The sequence below is a fragment of the Phoca vitulina genome, unplaced genomic scaffold (assembly GCF_004348235.1).
Source record: "Phoca vitulina isolate PV1807 unplaced genomic scaffold, GSC_HSeal_1.0 scaffold6, whole genome shotgun sequence".
Classification (NCBI taxonomy): Eukaryota; Metazoa; Chordata; class Mammalia; order Carnivora; family Phocidae; genus Phoca; species Phoca vitulina.
Window position 1 is genome coordinate 12,690,347 of NW_022589709.1, and position 17,278 is coordinate 12,707,624.

Genomic DNA, 17,278 nt, shown 5'->3' on the forward strand with positions numbered 1-17,278 from the left:
GTAAATTACTAACAAGCTTTTGGATTCTCCATTTATTCAGCCAGGAGGTATTTTTCACAACCTACCTGACTTGGATATATGTTGGCACGTGAACTCACCACGTCCTGTTCACCAGGGGCTCCTTCAGTGTTTCTTTTTCCCCCCAATATTTAGCTTTAAGTCTGACTTGGAGTGGGTATAGGAGAGGAGATTGCACAGTAGAAGAGAGAGGGTAGTTTCCTGAGGCCTGGAGGGAAGGTCTTCATCAGAACTCCTAGACCCCACCCAGTCCTCTTTCTTCCTGTCCTGTTGTACCTCAGCTTGCCACTCTATCCAAAGAGTGATGAAACAGAGCCTTCTGGTTTTCCAGGATTGGGAGGGGGTGGGAGCACACAGGAGACGGAGAACATCTGAATATGTATTTTAAGCAGAGTCCGCAATGGGAGAAACCAAAGGGGTTTTCTGGAGGGGTCACTCAGGCTGATTGGCTGTATATCTAGGTTGGTGGCTCCCTGCACTCTGGCTAAAATGCTTGACCGGTGGCTTGTGCTATTTTCCAGCCTTGACAGCCCTTAGTTCATTTAGTTGGATGATTTGTCTGTCTGACTTAGCCACCAAGTGGGTGATTACCACCACTGCACACCAAAATGGGGTCTTAGATGGTGGTTATTACTAAAAAGATCAGTTTGGCCTGGATTGTCTAGGGAAGGATGGTGGTGGGTGTATGCATTTGGGAACCTGCTCAGGAGGCAAATAAATACTTCTTTTGGCCAAATTCATAGGGATGGAACATCTGCTATTCTAGATGCTGCTGTAAGCCAGCTTTCAGGAGGGCAAGTGGGCATGACAAACATGAGATAGAGCCAGAATGAAGACTGGGGGTGGGGTTGTCAAGTGAGTTGCCGATGAAGAAGCTAGCAAGGGTTGGAGTCTGAGTCCAGAAGCAAGACTTGACCTTTGAACCCTCTTCTGCAAACCCCCCAGAGATGCAGAAACAGAGGCCCAAAGAAGGAAGATGTCTTGCTCAAATCATTCCCAAATTAGTGGCAAAGTTGGGATCAGAATACAGATTCCCCACCTCCTCCTGGGTGATCTAATCCTGCGGCTGCAGCCATGCACTCACCTTCCCGGGACAATGGGGGCCATGGGGACAGCAGAGCTAGGGTCAGTGTGACGTCTGTGGCTCTGTTGGGCCAGCCCAGAGGAGCAGGGAGGCTGAGAGAAGCAGTGAGTTGCAGGGCCTTGGGGACTGTGGGCTGATGGAGTCTGTTTCTCCTCTCCCTTGCCAGGTACACCAAACCGCTCACCTTTGCTGACTGCATTAGTGATGAGTTGCCACTAGGATGGGAAGAGGCGTATGACCCACAGGTTGGAGATTACTTCATAGACCACAACACCAGTAAGTTCCTGGCCAGCCTCCCTTTCCCATCCTGCACCCCATCCCTCTACCTCCACACCCCCCCACCCCGAGTCTGAAAGAGCTGCCGGCAGAGGCTCTTGAAGCCAGATTGTGTTTTGTTTTCTATAGAGTTAGATAGAGATGTCAATGTGGATATAGATAGATAATGTATGCGTGTACAAAATAACCGTTTAGAAGGGTTTTAAATAGAATCTAAAACTGCCCCCTCACAACCCAGCTCCCCAATTTTACAGAAGCAGCCACTGCTAATTCCTTGTGTATCATTCCAGAAATGTTCCAATTGTGTGTTTGTGTGTATTTGCATCTATTCTTTCACTTTTTTAATATATCTCAACTTTTTGTGCATACAGAGTTTTTTTCCATGTAAGGCAGATGTGTCATTGTCATTGCCAGGCCATTTTGGAGCAGCTAGAGCCCCAGCATGTCGCTAGCAGCATGCGCACATGTACGTCCATAGTGGATTGGCATCAGTGTGCGTCTACAGCCCATCATACCGGTCAGCCCACCCTCACTTTGTGTCCATGATCCAAGTATCCTGATCTAGAGTACAGATTCCTAGTGTCTCTCTCTCTGGGACCATGATGGAGGAATAGATTGAGAAAGGGACAAGCATATTGTCTGGCAGGTGGAGAAATCCAGGTCACGGTCCCCCAGCCAGGGAGAGTTGATGTATATTTGGGCTTCATCCTTTGTATACCTTCCTGGCCAGGACTATTTCCTGTCCTCTGAAATTTGCTGCCCCGTTTGTCCAATGCCTGTCTCACTCTCAACTTCTGAAGTGTAGGATTCCCTTTGTCCTTTCAGGCCAGAGGAGAATGGACTGAAATGGGTTGTGCCTGGCCAAGTCTGAAGGCCGAGAATAGGGTAGGAAAACCTAATAGCCCCTGTTTACTGAACATACACTCTGTGCCATGTGCTCAGCAAGGCACCTGATAGGCATCATCTCATTTAATCCTCCCAGCTCCCCTGTGGGATGTTAGGATGATTATCCCCATCTTACAAATGGAACTTAGAAGTCGTAACTGGCTGCTTGACACTCAGAGCTAAAACGTGGTAGAGCTGGGATTTGAACTGGTGCTAGGGAGCCAGGTTGTGCTTCCCCATTCATTTCCTCCTCGGGTTTTCACTAGCACCCAGCCGTGCCCCTCATCACTCAGTGGTATAACCATTTGCCTGTTGTAAAGCAAGACAGTATCTCAATTCATTGCTCCAGTCCCAGGCCTGTGCTTGATAAGGCACACAGTAGGTGTGCACTTGACCTTTGTTAAATAGGAAAGGGCATACGTGCATGAATTCATGACTGAATGGATGAATGAGCGGACTTCGTCGAAGAGTTTCTGAGAGACAGCTAATGGCATTAATTGCTTTGTTGGGGGTAGCAGAGGTTTTTATTAGCACTCATGATTGCATGCTGGATAATGAGAAGTAAATATGCCTAATTGAGTGTGTACGGGGAATGAGGTTAATGCTTGGAGGGCTGCACGGTATGCTGGGTTAAACACTGATGTACAGGGACCCTAACCAGTCCTCTCTTTGCGTCTAATTGCTGAGTTCATCCCCCTCATTAAAATCTGATGGCAAGAGCAGGATTTTAAGGTGCTTCTGAGAGTTGCTGGAGAAATAGAAGGGAGGAAGGAGTAGCAGGCAGCAGCAGAGTTTATTCTTGAGGGGATGAGGGCAGAAATGGGGTGTATGGGCAGGTGAGTAGATGGGGGCCACCATGGGAAGAATTCTGCCTGATAGTTTTACCAGCTATCAGGCTACTGGGTGCCTTTTGCTTTGAAGTTGTTCTCCTGGGAGGGAGGACACCACGTCTGCTGCTGGAACCAGGGCTACAGGTGACGGCAATGTGACCCTTGAGGCCCAAGCATTCAGAGCCATGGACTTGGACCAGTGCTCCATGTGTGTATTGTTCATGGATGGAAATTACCTTCTTGAGTTATGGACCCAATACAGTTGAACAAGTTAAATCTACCATCCAGCATTCATTCATTCAGCAAGTATTCACTGACCACCTCTAATGTTCTAGGCACTGTTCTCACAACTTGGGATACGTGAGAATTGCAAAATGGCAATGATTCTTGCCCTTACAGAGCTTTCATGTTAGCAGAAAAGCCAAAAAATAACACAAATAAGCAGATTATAAGGTATATTAATCAATTGCAGTATTAGGGGAGAAAGAGAAAGCAGAGTGTGGACTGAGGCATGCAGGGGTGAATTTGAAGGTGGTGGGAAAGGACAGTGGTCATGGTCTTCTGAAAGAAGATCTGGTTGAGAATTTGAGTTTTTGAGCTAAGACTTGAGGGAAATAAGGGGGCATTTCAGGTAGAGGATGGATAGAGCCAGAACTCTGAGGTGTGGTCACATTTAGCTTGCACAGGATGGTAAGGAGGCAGATGTGCGCATGGCAGAGTGAGTGAGGAAGCCGGGAGAAAGACATCAGGCTAGAGAGTGGCAGGGCATAGATGGAGTGGTGGTCTGCCTTCAGGGCGCTAGCTTTTGCTCCATGTGAGATGAGAGCCGTTGGAGGGTCTTAAGCAGATGAGTGGCACAATCTGCTTTATGTCTTGAAAGGGCCACTCTGACTGCTTTGCTGAGAATAGACCTTAGTGGGGCAAGGACAGAAACAGAGAATTTTGTGAGAGATGATTGCAGTAGTCCAGGTGACAGAGGACAGTGCCCCAGACCAAGGCCATAGTGGTGGAGGTGGTGAAAAGTGGCCAGATGTGGATGTATTTGCAAGATAAAGCCAGCAGAATTTCCTAGTAGATTGTATATGGAGCATGAAAGAAAGAGGAATGTATGATACTCATGGGGCCTGAGCAACTGGCAGGATGGAGTGTCATCGATTGAATGAAAAACACTAGAGGAAGACTGAGTTTAGGAAGGAAAACAAGAGTTTGGGCATGTCAAGTCTTCCATGCCTGTTACACATCTAAGATGTTGCTGGTCAGTTTGATAAAGGAATCTGGAGTTTGGAAAAGATAGTTATTTGGGAGTTGTTGGCATATAAGTAGTATTTAAAGACATGAGACTAGCTGAGATCATCAGAGGAGTACATCAAAGACAGAGAGGAGGACCAAGGAATGAGCTTTGAGGTCCTCGGACAGTAAGGGGATGCAGAGAAGAGAAAAACCAGCGGCGACTCTAAGGAGTGACCAGGAAGGAGGGAGGAAAACCAGGCTATCTTGGCAGCCATGTGAAGGAAGCGCATCAAGGAGAGGATCCTGAGTCCTGTTGAATGCTTCTGATGGGTCAGGTACCAAGAAGACTGAGATAGACCCGACTTGGGAGGGCAGCTTTGGACAAGGACTTGGGGCACGAGCCTCACTACAGTGAATTTGAAAGAAGCTGGAGGAATGGGGAGCAGCAAATATAGACAACTCTTTCCAAAATATAACCCATTTTATTATTTTGGTACTCCCACTGACTGTTTACATCCATCATGATTAGATGGTTTTAATCAGTGATCAAGTTGTGTGTTCTACTATTTTCTCTTCACAGTATGAGTATTTGAGAGATGCCACATAGTCTTCATATTCGTCATTTTTTAAAAAGATTTATTTATTTATTTGAGAGAGAGAGAGAGAGAGCATGCACACAAGTGGGGGGAGGGGCAGGGAGAGGGGGAGAGAGAATCCTCAAGCAGACTCCTTGCTGAGCATGGAGTCCGACACAGGGTTCAGTCCCACAACCCTGAGATCATGACCTTAGCTGAAACCAAGAGTTGGATACTCAGTAGACTACCCATGTGCCCCCGTATTTGTCATTTTTAATGCATCAAACAGATGTAGTGATACATGTTAACACATAAAACAAATGTACTGTAATTGCCCCCATTGCTGACCTTTTGTGTTATTTCCATATATTTGTTATAAATAAATAACACCAGAGGGAGACTCCTTATTCAAATTGCTTCTCTCCTTTGTGATAATCTCCTTTATATTTCCAAAATAGGATCACTAAGTGAAAGGTTATGAACATTTTTGAGACTTCCAGTCCATATTCCTAGGTTGATAAGTATTTCCAGAAAATTGTAGCAATCTGTATTGCCACAGGCAGCAAGGGTACTGTTTTCCTCATACCTTGATCAGTATGGGGCTGTTTTCATTTCTTTATTTTTTGATAAATTCATCATAGGTTGAAACTGTTACTTCACTGCTTTTCATTTGCATAGTAACATGGTTGGGCATTCTCCAGATGTTCGGCTGTTTTTTATTTTTTAAAGATTTTATTTATTTATTTGACAGAGAGATAGAGAGCACAAGTAGGCAGAGGGAGAGGGAGAAGCAGGCTCTCCACTGAGGAGGGAGCCGGACGTGGGGCTCGATCCCCAGGACCCCAGGATCATGACCTGAGCCGAAGGCAGCCGCTTAACCGACTGAGCCACCCAGGCGCCCCTGTTCGGCTGTTTTTAAGACGATTGTTGTTAAAGCCCTTGGAGAATACAATAGTGTTAGCCACGTGGGTGGGTGTGTGGTGTGTATAGAAAGTGGGTGTGTGGTGTGTAGAGGTGGGGTGTGGAATGTGTGCAGAGCTCGTGAGTGTGGGGAACGTGTGTGGAATGTATTTGTAGGTGGAGGTTTGGAGCATGAGGGAGGATAGAGAAGGGGTTTTCAATCATGGTTTCACTCAGTCAGCTAAATGTTTGTTGGCAGTAGCTGCCTTTTGGGGAGGGGGACATGAGAGGAAAGAGGATGGGGAATGATGTTTTATGTAGCTAAGTTTGTAACCTGCTGAATGATTAAACTGTGTCCATGTATAGCTTTAATAAAAAGGAAAACGAACAATTAGCTAGACAACGTGATGTCAAAGATCTTGCCCAGGTGTAAAGTTACCTGTTTGGGTGTGATGGACTTAAGGAAGGGGAGTACCAGCAGAAGAGGCTGGGCCTGGGAGGACCCCCTCAGAATATGACTAATCCAGGATTAACAGCTGTTAACACAATTCCATAGAACCCCCTGGGAGCTTTTGAAAAGCCCAATGTCCTAAAGGACAGTCTTTTCAACAGTTGCTGGTACAGCTGGCCCACGTGGAAAAAAGTACACCTCCACTTCTGTCCCTGCCTCACACCATACATAAAAATAAACTCAAGATGACCAGAGACCCAAACATAAAAGGGAAAGCTGGAAAAGATCTAGAAGAAAACATAGGAGAAAAATCTTCAAGATTTTAAGGTAGGCAAAGATTTTTATTTGGACAACTAATTATAAAAGAAAAAAGCGATAAATGGAGCTTCATCGAATTTAAACCTGTATTGTTCAGAAGACACCATTAAGAAACTGAAAGGGCAAGCCACAAATAAGGAAAAAATATTTGCAATACTTACATCTGACAAAGGACCCATATCAAGAATATATAAAGAACGCATATCTTACAACTCAGTAGTAAGAAGCCCAGCAACCCAATAAAAAATATAAGCAAGAGATTTAAAAAGACACTTCACTAAAGACGTACAAATGGCCAGTAGACACATAAAAGTATGCTTTCACCATCAGTCCTTAGGGAAATACAAATTAAAACTACAGGGAGGTACCACTGCATACCCGCTGTAATGACTAAAATGAAAAAGATGAACAATGCCCGTGGTTGGTGAGGATGTGGAGGAACTGGAACTCTAATACATTAGTGGTGAGAATCTAGATCAGAACAAACATTTTGGAAAATGATTTGCCAGTTTCTTATAAAATTCAATATATGCTTACCATTACAACCCAGCAATTCCACTGCTGGATAGTTTTACCTAGGAGAAATGCAAACAGATGCCCATACAAAGACTTGTGCATGCCTGTTCATTAAAGTTTTTCATAATAATCCCAAACTAGAGGGGCGACTGGGTGGCTCAATTGGTTAAGCGTGTGCCTCTTGATTTCGGATCAAGTCATGAACTCAGTGTCCTGGGATCAAGCCCTGCATCTGGCTCCATGCTCAGTGGGGAGTCTACTTGAGAATTCTCTCTCCCTCTCCTTCCATGCCCTCCTCCCGCTTGGCTGTGCGTGCTTTCTCTCTCTCTCTCAAATAAATAAATAAATCTTTTTTTAAAAATCCCAAACTAGAAACAACCTAAAAGTTTATCAAAAGTGAATTGTGATAAATTCACACAATAGAATATTATTCAGAGGGACGCCTGGGTGGCTCAGTCGTTAAGCGTCTGCCTTCAGCTCAGGTCATGAGATCGAACCCCGCATCGGGCTCCCTGCTCAGCGGGGAGCCTGCTTCTCCCTCTCCTCCCTGCTGTGCTCTCTGTCTGTGCCCTCAGTTGCTATCTCTCTCTCTCTCTCAAATAAATAAAATCTTAAAAAAAAAAATAGAATATTTATTCAGCGATAGCAAGAAACAGGTCACTGATAGAAACAACATAAATGAGTCTCAAAAGCCTTATGCTGAGCATGAGAAGCAAGGCCCAGAAAGCACACACTATATCGGTCCATTGATACCAAGTTCAAAACAGAAGCAGAGGGAGGAGGTGGGTGGGGGAGACTGGGAAAAAGAGTACAGGGATTGTTAGGGTAAAGGGAATGTTTTACACATTGATTCAAGCAGTGGTTTATGGTATACACATTTGTCAAAACATATTGAACTATACACACTTCAAATGCCTGCACTTCATTGTATTTAAATTATGCCTTAGTAAAGTTGATTGAAGCAATATATTGATGCCCATTTCATACTGCAGACCAATTAAATGGAAATCTCTGGGGTAATCCCAATGTGCAGCCAGGTTGAAACCAGTGTTCTGACGTGGGGTTGTGTGTTGTTTGTCTCTGTGTGCGTTCATCTATCTGTGTTGGTTTCTACTGTAAAAGAGAGCCTGGGCCACCAAAAATGGTAACCAAGCCAGCCCTCAATTAAGTCTCTCCCGTTCGTTTATATTCCAAGGAGTAGGGCCTCAGCCACAGGGCGGGCGCCAGAGGGAGGGTTCATCAGGGTGTGCCCTAGCTTCTTGTCCAGGGCCTAGCATTTCAGCGAGCCCTCTGGTGGGTGATCCCACCTGGAGCTCAGCATCACACCAGCCAGCCTTGCCTGCCAGCCTCAGTGACCGCTCAGCCCATCTGTGTTGGCACCTCTTGGAGAGTGGTTTTCACCTTTGGTGACACATTGGAATTATTTGGGGAGCTTTGCAAATCACCATTGACTTATTCCCACCCCAAGAGATTCTGATCTAAAACCTGGGCATCAGGAGTGTCAAAATATACCCAAGTGATTCTCATGTTGCAGTCAGGGCTTCTCAGCCATGTCTGCATATCAGTCACCTGGGGAAGCTGTTACAACTCTCAATGCCTGGGTCCCACTCCTAGAAATTCTGATGTAAGTGTTCTGGGGCAGAGTTCAGGCTTTTTTGTGTTTTTGGTTTTTGTAGCTCCTCAGCTGATTCTAATACACTGCCAGGACCCAGAATTACTGGATGAAGTACCAACATTTTTTTTTAAAACAGTTTTGCTGAGAATCTGGGGGAAAAGTCACTTTCATAGGCTGTTCGTGAGAAAATTGGTACAACCTTTTGGAAGGTAATTTGGTTGTAACTGCTAAAATTAAAATATATATATATATATGTATATATATATATACCCTCCGACCCAGTAGTCCCTCTATTAAGAAATATATCCCTCAGAATTAATCACACAAGTTCATTACGGTTTTTTTAACAATTGTCACTGCAGTATTGATTGTGGTAGCAAAAGAACTGAAAACAATCCAAATGTTTCCCAATAGTGGTCTGGGAAACCACTAACACCCTACCATAAATAAAGCCTACCACCATATCATAGAATACTATGCAACCATTTAAGTGGTCGAGGTAGATAAAAAACTAAAAAATAAATAAAAACAGTAATAAAACTAAAAACAATGAATAAACAAAAAAGTTGAGTTGAATCTGCACCCACAAGGAAGGATGAACATGATATATCATTTGCAGATGAAAGCAGATTACAGACTAGTAGATGTGACATGGGGCCATGTTGCATTAAAAATAAATTAGTGCATATAGACACACATGTATGAACAGATTTATGTGGAATCAGAGGGCAGTATCTCCTAGTGTGCGGGACTCCTAGCAGCAGTTACCTCTGAGGAATAGGATTAGAGACATGGAAACTCTCACTTCTTACTTTATAAATTTGCGGTGGTGGAATTACGAGATGTTCCTTTTTTGTATTTTTCAGTATTTTTTCCCAAAAATGTAAATTTTAAAAAGTTACAAACTTTTGAAAACATCTCCAGCCTGGCGGTGACCGGCTGTTTCTTTTCTGTGGCTTCTGTCAGCTGGTGGTCTGAGGCTAGTGCTCGAGGGGTGCTCGGGAGTCCCTGACTCTGAGGGAGTCCACATCTACTGATGGAACATGGGGCCCAGCTTTATAAATACTCCCCTTCTTAATCTTTTCTTGCAGATGTTCCTCCTCCTTTCTTGGTGGAAAGGTTGCAAAGCTTTTCTTATGAGCAGTCTTGTGGCTCCCGCCAGCAATCTTCAGTCCTTGTTTTCTTTCCCAGAAAAAGGGAGGAGGGAGAGCTAGAGGAATTGCTGTTCATGGACAGTTCAGAAACTGATCCCAGAAAATAGTTTGGGCTTTACTCTCAACCATCGTTTGTTTACTTTACCTGGGCAGAAGTGCTTTACAGCTCCCTAGGAAGCAGGGAGGCAGGGCCCATTAGCCCCTTTAATAATTACAGAAGTAGATTCAGAGAGGTTAAGCAGCCTGCACATTGTAACACAGCAGTTACCAGCAGGGATGAAAACTTGGCCCTGCTGCTTTTTTTCTTTTTTTTTTTAAGATTTTATTTATGTATTCATTTGAGAGAAAGAGAGAGTGCGTGCAAGCAATGGGGAGGGGCAGACAGAGGGAGAGAGAGAATCTCAAGCAAACTCGCGCTGAGCACAGAGCCCGATGTGGGGTCCATCTTACAACCAGAGATCAGACCTGAGCTGAAATCAAGAATCAGTCGCTTAACTGGCTGAGCCCCCCAGGCGCCCCCGCCCTGCTGCTTCTGTGATCATTCTCCCTATCCCTTCTTGCTTTCACTGGAGATGCTCATTTGGGCCTGCTTACAAGGAATGAGAGCTATAGGGCCTACGAAAGGCGGCACAAACTCAAATTCCCCAGGAGTCAGATCCGTGACACGAATGAATGAAGCAGAACAGCAGACGGATGGAGGGCACGGGTCTGTGGCCAGTCGTGGACTCAGCGTGGCCAGATCTTCCGAGAAGCCAGAGATCGGGATTCTACTGTGTAAATCTCCCTATTTTTACATACTAGTAACCAACTCACCATTAATAAAGCACTTTGGGTTAAGCAAAACCTGTCTAGTGGCTGGATTCACCACATGGCCGTGATGGTACAGTTTCTGGTGTGTCGGTCGCCCCTGAACCCCACCCACCACCTGGAAGATGCCTGGATGGTTGGCAGTTGATGAACATCGATTCTTTGACATTGATTTGACCTCTTCCGTGTCTGCTCAGCTGCCAACTGTCCATTTTTTTAAATGTCTGTCTTTCAGGGTTTTGACGTTTTCAAATGATCACTGTATATATTTACTATATACATAATTTTTTTCAAAAAAGAATGAAGAAAAAATATCCTACTACCCAGACATATCTACTGTCAATAACGTGCTAAGTTGTCTCCTAATCTTTTTGAGAATGTACATATTATTTCAATAATCACAAAATTCTTTATGCAGTTTTGCCCCCGCACTTCCACTTGTATGTCATAGGCCCCTTTCCACTTCACCCATATTTCTTTGAAGACACTATTTTTAGTGGCTATGGCAGTGTATTATGTAAAATGCAGCAAGGCTATTTGGCCAGTTCTTTTCTGTGTGACCTTGAGCAAGTTATTTGACCTGTGTCCAGATTTTCTCTTTTGAGTAGTGGGGGTCATAATGGAATCTAGTCTTTAGGGTTAGCGTAAGGATCGAAGGGGTAAAGAGATGTAAAGTCGTTAGAACAGTGCTTGGCATACAGTAAACATGAAATAAGTGCTAGTTATTATTGTCATCATCATCATCATTATTATTATCATCCTGATTTGGTACAAATGCATCTTTGCCTGACTACTTTATTACATTTAATAATAAATTACTATGGGGGAATTATGGATCAAAGGGTGTTCACATTTTAAGGCTCTTAATTTGCATAGTCATTTAGTCCTCTTCTAAATCTATTCTAATTTACATTTCCAGCAGGGAATGGGGTCCGTATTTTTTTCATACTCTCTAAAATATGATTTATTTTTCTTTACTCGACCAAGATAGCTGACCTTAAGCACCTCAAGTGTCCTTGAGCCTCTGTCTAGATTAGAACTCAAACCTGGTCCTTCTCTTGGCTGTTCTGAGATGGCTTGACTTGGGTATGGAAACTGATTCTGGTTTATTTCGTGTTTGTTTAATCCAAGTGGATTTAATAGGTAAGTTGAACCCATCCGCTTCTATCGTGATTTTCTATTTACCACGCTTTCTGATTTCTGCTAGTGGATTCCACAGGCCATCGACCCAACAAGACATTTGTGAAGTGCTGACCAAGGGTGTCTGGGGTCTGTTCCAGAAACCACTCAGATCGAGGACCCCCGGGTACAATGGCGGCGGGAGCAGGAGCACATGCTGAAGGATTACCTGGTGGTGGCCCAGGAGGCCTTGAGCGCGCAGAAGGAGATCTACCAGGTGAAGCGGCAGCGCCTGGAGCTTGCGCAGCAGGAGTATCAGCAGCTGCATGCCGTCTGGGAGCACAAGCTGGGCTCCCAGGTCAGCTGTGAGTACCTCCCACCGCCCGCGCCCACCAGCACCTCTGCAGGGAGAAGGGAATGGCCGCGCTCGGTCCTGCCTGGCTTGCCTTTCAGTGCTTCTCACATCTACCTGTTTCCTTCCATCTCCGCTTCTCATGCAAACCACCATCCCTCTCCGATGCCATTCCTGCTCCTGCTTGTGCCTTGCAGTGATTCATGAGCCATTTTCATTCCATTCCTTTCATTCATTCGCAATCGTCTCCAACTACCCGACTACCCGACTACCTGTTGGCTGACAGATCTCATTGAAAGCCCTCCAAAGGCTAGGGGGTGTGGGGAGTAGGGAGTTCGTCCTTAATGGATGGAGTTTCAAGTTGGGAAGATGAAAAAGTTCTGGAGATGGTTGGTGGTGATGGTTGCACAATATAAATGTACTCAATGCTCCTGAATTGGACATTTAAAAATGATTAAAGTGGTGAACTTTATGTTATGTATATTTTACCACAATTAAAAAAAAAAAAAACCTTCCTGTCGTTCCTTCCATGGCCTCCACTGCCCTTTGTGATCAGGCCCCTGCCAGCCACCCCCACCTCGTCCCCTGTGGCCACTCCCTGCACCTCAGGCTCATTCACCAGGCTCCAGAGCCCCCCACTCCCCTAACCTGCCCTGCGCCTTTCCATCTTGGGGCTTTTGCTCTTGCTGCACCCCTGCTTAGAATGCTCTTCTGTCTGTCCATTTGCACAGCTGGCTGCCTCTTACCCTTCCAGTCTCATTCTTCCTGTCATCTCTGAGAGGCTTGCTTCTGACAACTCTATCCACAGACCCCCTTCCCCAGCGGTAGCCTGTGTAAGGGCTCTCTGTTTATTTTCTTCGTAGCGTGTGTCCCAAGACATCTGCTTACAGGTCTGTCTGTGTTCCCTGCGCTGGCATATTAACTCCGTAAGGGCGGGGCTCCTGTCTCCCCGGTTCACACTGGTGTCTCCAGAACAGGCATGCGGGTCCCCCAGTCCTTCGTTCCCGGTGCAGTGCAGAACGGTATCTGCTCAGGAGCCCACACCCCTGTTCCTCTGTGTTTTTTGTCTTTTACCACTATTTCTAATAACCAGTCCTCCCCCATGTTTACTGGGTGTTTAGAATATGTCGGGCCGAACATGCTGTTTCATTGAATCCTCCTAACAACCCTGTTGGCAAGCACAGTAAATATCCCCTGTCATAGATAAGGAAACAGGTTAGAGGGGTCGGTGACACGCCCAGGGTCTTAGAGCTGGCAAGAGGTAGCAGTAAGTTCTAAACCCAGACCGTCTGTCCCTCCAGCATTCTCACTGTGGGCCAGGGGCCAGCATTAGGCCATGCTGTTATGGTGGCCATTGCTCGGCTGGGTCCCTGGACACTTCTCCTGTGCGAAGCCCTTGCTCTGAGGAGTTCAGTGCACCAGGGGGGACAAAACTTGCCCAATTACTCACGGTCCCAGCCTTGCCCTTTTCCTTGGCGACTCAAGCAAACCCCCAGCATCTCAGATGATGGAAGAGAACTGTATTATACTCATTCGCTTTTTCTAGGTCCAGTAATGTCTGAGAGACTGTCCTGAGTGTTTTAGCACTTGATCTGTTTTAGGCAGCTCAGGCTGCCATAACAAAATCTCATAGACTAGGTGGCTTAAACAACAGCAATGTATTTTCCCATAGTTCTGGAGACGTGCAATCCAGGATCAGGGTGTCGGCATAGTCTGGTTCTGGTGGCAGATGGCTGTCTTCTAACTGTGTCATCACATAGCAGAGAGACAGAGACAGCATGCTGTCTCGTGTCTCTTCTTGTACAGTCACTAACCCATCATGAAAGCCCCACCCTGGTGACCTCATCTAAACCTAACCACCTCCCAAAGGCCCATCTTCAAACACCATCCCATTGGGGGTTGGGGCTTCAACATATGGATGGGGATGGGGAGAGGGCGGGGGACAGAATTCGGTCTATAGCATGATCCATACCACAGCCCTGGCAGGGAGATACTATTGTCCCTACTGAAACACAGGTTTGAAGAGGTAGGGTCATTTTTTTTCTCTCTGAAGCCCTCTTCCTCTCTGAAAAGTGACAAGTGTGTATAAAAACAATACTTCTTATTTTGGGGGACAGGATGCTTTTTACATGGACCCAAATTATCACCCCACAAACCATTTACTACTTTGAGAGGGTAACGTGTATTTTCGCATGGGAGAGCGCTGCAGCCACCACCTCACATAGGTGTAAAATAGCCTCACCATGAGGAGACGAACTGGTATCACGTGCCTTCTGATGTGGTGCAGTAAGAACATCATGGAGGCTTCTTGACAAAAATGTTTACCATCAATCAAATCATCAAGACACAGCCAGACAGATCCATAATGTGGACTATCCTACAGGATGATCAGCCTGGACTCTTCGGGGTCGGGGGTACTGAAAAACTGGAAAGAGGGGAAACTATTCTAGACTTGGGGGAAAAAAAGCTATGGATGCATAAACTAAATTAAATGTCTGCACCCTGATTAGACCCTGGATTGGGGTGGAGGGTGGGAAGCAGCCATAGAAGACATCCTCGGGCATTTGGAAGATTGTCTTACGTGTGATCATCATGTTGTGGCTAGGTAGGAGAATGTCCTTGTTCCGAAGGCATGCATGTGGCATCCTACCTGCAGCTTCATTTTAAAAAAAGCAGGAACAAAAAGAAACAATTATGCCATCAGTGTAAGTGAGCTGATTAGTAGCTGCCGATGACACGTTGGTGGCTTTGAATATAGGATAGGCTTTCATTTTTGGTCACCATTTTCAATAATCGTTTGTTGAGGGCTTGCTCTGGACCAGGTGTCCCACTGAGAGAATTGGAGTGGACAGAAGGATGGATAGAACAAATGTGGGAAAATGTTAAAAATTGGTGGACCTAGGTAGAGGAGGACATATATTATATTATTCTTTCAAATTCTCTGTACCTATAGTTTCCAAAATAAAAGGTCAGGGTGGGGAAAAGAGCCAAATGGGCAGGAATAATGCATTCCCACAGAGAAGCCTGGAGGTGGGAGATGGCAGTTGTTGGACTCTGAAGTCAGAGGGCTTGGGTTTGAATCTCCATTCCACTGTTAACTGTGTCTTCTTGGGGAACATGCTTCACATCTCTTTACATCTGAGATTCCTTCCGTTTAAATATGAAATGTTAATAGTCCCCTCCTCTCCTGGGTCCATGTCAGAGTTTCTCAACCTCCATATGATTGACATTTGGGGCCAGATAAATCTTCATTGTAGGAGCTGTCCTGTGTATTGTGGGATGTTTAGCAGCACTTCTGGCCTCTACCCACTAGATGCTAGTAGTACCCCTCCACCCCAGGTTGTAACAACCAAAAATATCTCCAGACATTGCCAAATGTACTCTAGGGGGGTGCAGAATTCCCCGAGTCGAAAACCAATGGTATAGGTAAAACAGTACCTTCAGAACATGTTAATGGTTCAATATTCTTCTTGGCAGGAAATACTTCACATAATATTTTGAGAGTGTGGACTCTGGAGCTGGACTGCCTGGACTCAAATCCAGGATATGCAGCTTACTGACCGTGTAACCTTGCCCAAGTTATGCCACTTCTCTCTGCCTCAAATTCTTCATCTATAAAATTGACATAATACTGGTATCACCTTCACTGAGGTGTTACGGAGCTTAAATTTGTTAACAGATATATAGTACTTGGAATAATACTTGTGATATTCTTAAGCTCTCAATAAATAATAACAATTATTTCACATCATTAATTCATTGGCATTGAAATGACATAAGATTTTAATAGATCTATTTATTCTTATTTTAACCAATTAGAATAAATACATGATCAGGGGTAGCAAGCAATGATGCAGTCCTGTCATATAACTCTTGGATGCTCCCAAGAGCTCCATCAAGTCCAAAGGCACCACTGATTTGGATGTTAAAGAACTTCCATCTGAAGTGACTAGGGTCATCTCCAGTAATTAGATCTGAGATCCAAACCAGCCAGGAGTTGGGGTGTCCCCAGCCTAAGCATCCCAGTTCAAGTCTCATGACTTTCTTTGGGTTTTACAAGCCAGGTCTGCCTTCCAAGTCAAGCTCTGCAACATGTTGATAGACTGGTGAGGTCACATGCCTTGCTTCTAATTCAGATGGCCTGCCCAGGCTTGTGAGAGTTTTGCCACCTGGCCTTGGCTGCAGTGGGGCCTGGCCACAGGTGGGGCCCTGCCCTGGGGATGGAGACTTTGTTGTCACCTCTGGTGCAGTCTCTAGCTCCATGGAGAAGGAGAAGAGAACTAACATTTAATGTGCACCTGTTACATTCCTGCAGGGCAGTATGATGGGCACTCCACATATGTTATTTAAAGTGACCTTCCCCCTCCAAACAATCCTACAAGATACTGTCATTCCCATTTTACAGATCAGAAAACTGAGGCCCAGAAAGGGAAAGGAGCTTCTCCAAGGTCACACTGGTAAAAAGTGGCAGCGCTAGCCTTTATACCCAGGAGTATCTGACCGCAAAAACACTTCTCTTAATACAAATCAGCCAGTCAAATTCTAAGGTTCTTGTGTTACATTTGGGTCCTCCTGTCCTCTGAAAGATGAGAACTCAGGAGAGCTGGGTTCTTTGGGACCTCATCATGTTCCTTCCTCTCTCCAGGCCTTGGTCTCCCATGTGAAAAAGAAATCATTGGGAGGATGCCTGGGTGGCTCAGTTGGTTAAGCAACTGCCTTCGGCTCAGGTCATGATCCTGGAGTCCCAGGATCGAGTCCCGCATCGAGCTCCCTGCTCAGCGGGGAGTCTGCTTCTCCCTCTGACCTCTCCCCTCTCATGCTCTCTCTCTCTCATTCTCTTTCTCTCAAATAAATAAATAAAATCTTAAAAAAAAAAAATCATCGGGAACCTAGCAGTTAAAAATGCCAGTTGAACCACCCACCTGATCTCACTCACTCCTGAAACAAAGTAAATATCAAATAAGAGAATTTTTTTTTGTAAGGAATACATGCACAAAGACAGGGAAACCGGGAGAAAAAAAAGAGCAACTATAAGATGTGGAAGCTGGAAATTAGATGGGCAGGTGACAACCTATCTGATAGACCCGAGGAAAGAATATGGGTCAATCACAAGGAAAACTAGCACCCTAGTCTACACAGGTCACTGGC

The 17,278-nt window shown here is 45.2% G+C and overlaps 1 protein-coding gene across 5 annotated transcripts in view; it reads left to right on the top strand.

Annotated features, from left to right (window-relative positions):
- WWC1 (WW and C2 domain containing 1) overlaps positions 1 to 17,278 on the top strand; it is a 145,628-nt gene that overhangs the window by 67,328 nt on the left and 61,022 nt on the right. For all 5 annotated transcript variants that reach the window (XM_032403677.1, XM_032403679.1, XM_032403681.1 and 2 more), the window contains exons 2-3: positions 1,269 to 1,378; positions 11,940 to 12,143. In XM_032403677.1, coding sequence (XP_032259568.1) covers positions 1,269 to 1,378; positions 11,940 to 12,143 — 314 coding nt within the window. The remainder of the gene's footprint in view (positions 1 to 1,268; positions 1,379 to 11,939; positions 12,144 to 17,278) is intronic.